The following is a 2089-nucleotide window of genomic DNA, read 5'->3' on the forward strand; positions in this document are numbered from 1 at the left end:
AGTCAAGCCTTGGGTTTGACGATACTATTGCCGATATTGGAAAACCATGACTATATAGTATCGTGAACAGCCCTAGACTTACTCCACCGTTTTTTTCCCGCAATCGGTCGTAGAGCCTCTCCGAGTGCCACTTGCTTTCCGCCAAGTCTCCATAGATGATCAGGGTTGGCTGAGTGAGGTACATATCCGCAAAATCCCATGCGTCGAAATTTAGGATGAGTTGTTGAGATCGTACGAGCATCTTATTCTGAGCGTTGGGATGCTGTGCTCGTGGAGTAAGGTAGTAATCGGCAGCATCTCTGAGGTCATATGGTGTGTTCTCATCGGGAACTGTGGGGACGTAATTGATGTATTCCAGTCTGCTACCAATGGCTTCAGCTTGGATGGGCCCGGTGATTTCTTCAAGAACCGAAATCTTGCCAGCCGCATCTTCGGTTCCAAGCCAGCCCTCCCGATTGCCATCGCCAATATTCACTGCACTGACTGTCGCAACAGCTCTTAAGCGGTGGTCGCCCTTGGCTGCGGCAGCTGCGTATCCTCCTCCGGCGCAAATTCCTACCACAGCGATACGATCAGGGTCAACATAGTCGAGCGTCACGAGATAGTCGATTACGGCGGAAGCGTCTGTAACTCTAGAGTTGGGGTCTTCCAAAAAGTGCGGCATGCCTCCAGAGTCACCTTGGTAAGCAGCATCATAGGCGATAGTGACGAAGCCCTGCTGCGAAAGCTTCTCAGCATAAACACTAGCAGCCTGCTCTTTGACTCCTCCACCAGGGTGGATGATTACAAGGCCAGGTAGAGTGCCAGTAATGTTTTGTGGTTGGAATAGCAGACCAGCTAGGGTGATAGACCCTTTCAATATCGAAATGGGCAACATAATGGTTGATTCTTTTCTTTGAAGTGTTGATGTGAGAAAAAGCTCGAAGATAAATGGAAACAGGAACTGCTTGCTATATATCATAGAAGATCTAACATTCGACTAGAACCGGTGTCCACTTTGTTGACTGAAGAATCTTCCCTAAGTCACCAAAATTATAGCACGTATACCTTGCGGAGTTAACAGAAGTTTGATTGCGTGGGATTTAGAACTTGGCAGATAACGGTTCTCCGCTGCCAAGGGTGCAGCTAGTGGCAACTGCTCGGATTTCCTTGGAGATAAAGATAGGCGATTAGATAGGCAATAAGATCCCCTAACTATGGAGATGTGGCCGCGGGAAATGACTAAGTGATCATTTCATCACCTTGCTCAGCCGATCGTGCCAGCCGATCGCTCGAGCTACTAATCGGTATTAATTGTATGATTGTGGAAATATAGTCATGTGTTTCCGCTGCATTCAATCTTGATCGTGAAGCTTCTGAAATTACATAAATATGGCTTCATTTTCGCGTATTTCAAATAGAATCAAGACCTTCATTCATTTTGATAATATTCATATAACTAGTTAATATAGACTCTTCTGTCAAAGCCGTCAAAAATCCCGTCAGGATAACTCTTAAAATCATCACGGGCATTCATCGTTCAACTAGCACACAAATTTTGTCGGATTTTTCAAAATGTTCGGTCATCGCGGAAGGTCAACACTAGCAGCGGCCAAATTTCCAATAAAACAGGTGAAGGTGACAAGTCGCTAGTTGAGCATTCCGTGATGTAGGGTGGGCAATAAAAGCCTTAGTTAGTTAGTGTGACGTCCTGACTCCTGAGCATGCAGGAACGCCTATACCAAGGGGGGGGGGGGGGGGGGGTGTTTGTATAGTTTGCACTGTTTAACTCGTTTGTCCCACGCAGTGGGTTTGTTTACTGCTTCATGCAGTAAATCGCTGTTTTCTTCTTCTTCTTTCCTCAGCCTAGTGCTTCGTAACTAGCCTACAATAAAGATCATTTCTTCATTCCTGTCGTTTCAGAAATATGCAAGAAGATATTGAGGTAAATAACGAGAACGCGACAAAACTACGTTAAGTCGCGCGGGATTTATTTGGGGCGTTGTCGCCGCGGATATACACTAGAAAAACCCCAGAAAGTAGTTGGGTTCGACGCGCTAAAAGCTGGCATCGACGCACTAGTCTGCCTCAGGCATGAAGGCGGGTAGAA

General features: G+C 46.3%; 1 protein-coding gene across 1 annotated transcript; it reads right to left on the bottom strand.

Annotated features, from left to right (window-relative positions):
* Positions 1 to 877, bottom strand: KD926_006347 (alpha/beta hydrolase; the record flags this gene model as incomplete). Its single annotated transcript, XM_053095635.1, has 1 exon — positions 83 to 877. A coding segment is annotated over one exon (795 nt), but the record flags the coding sequence as incomplete, so codon positions are not given.
* Positions 878 to 2089: the final 1212 nt, after the last annotated feature.

The sequence above is a fragment of the Aspergillus affinis genome (genome assembly GCF_023601865.1).
Source record: "Aspergillus affinis strain CMG 70 chromosome Unknown NODE_330_length_2089_cov_76_929423, whole genome shotgun sequence".
NCBI classification, from domain to species: Eukaryota; Fungi; Ascomycota; class Eurotiomycetes; order Eurotiales; family Aspergillaceae; genus Aspergillus; species Aspergillus affinis.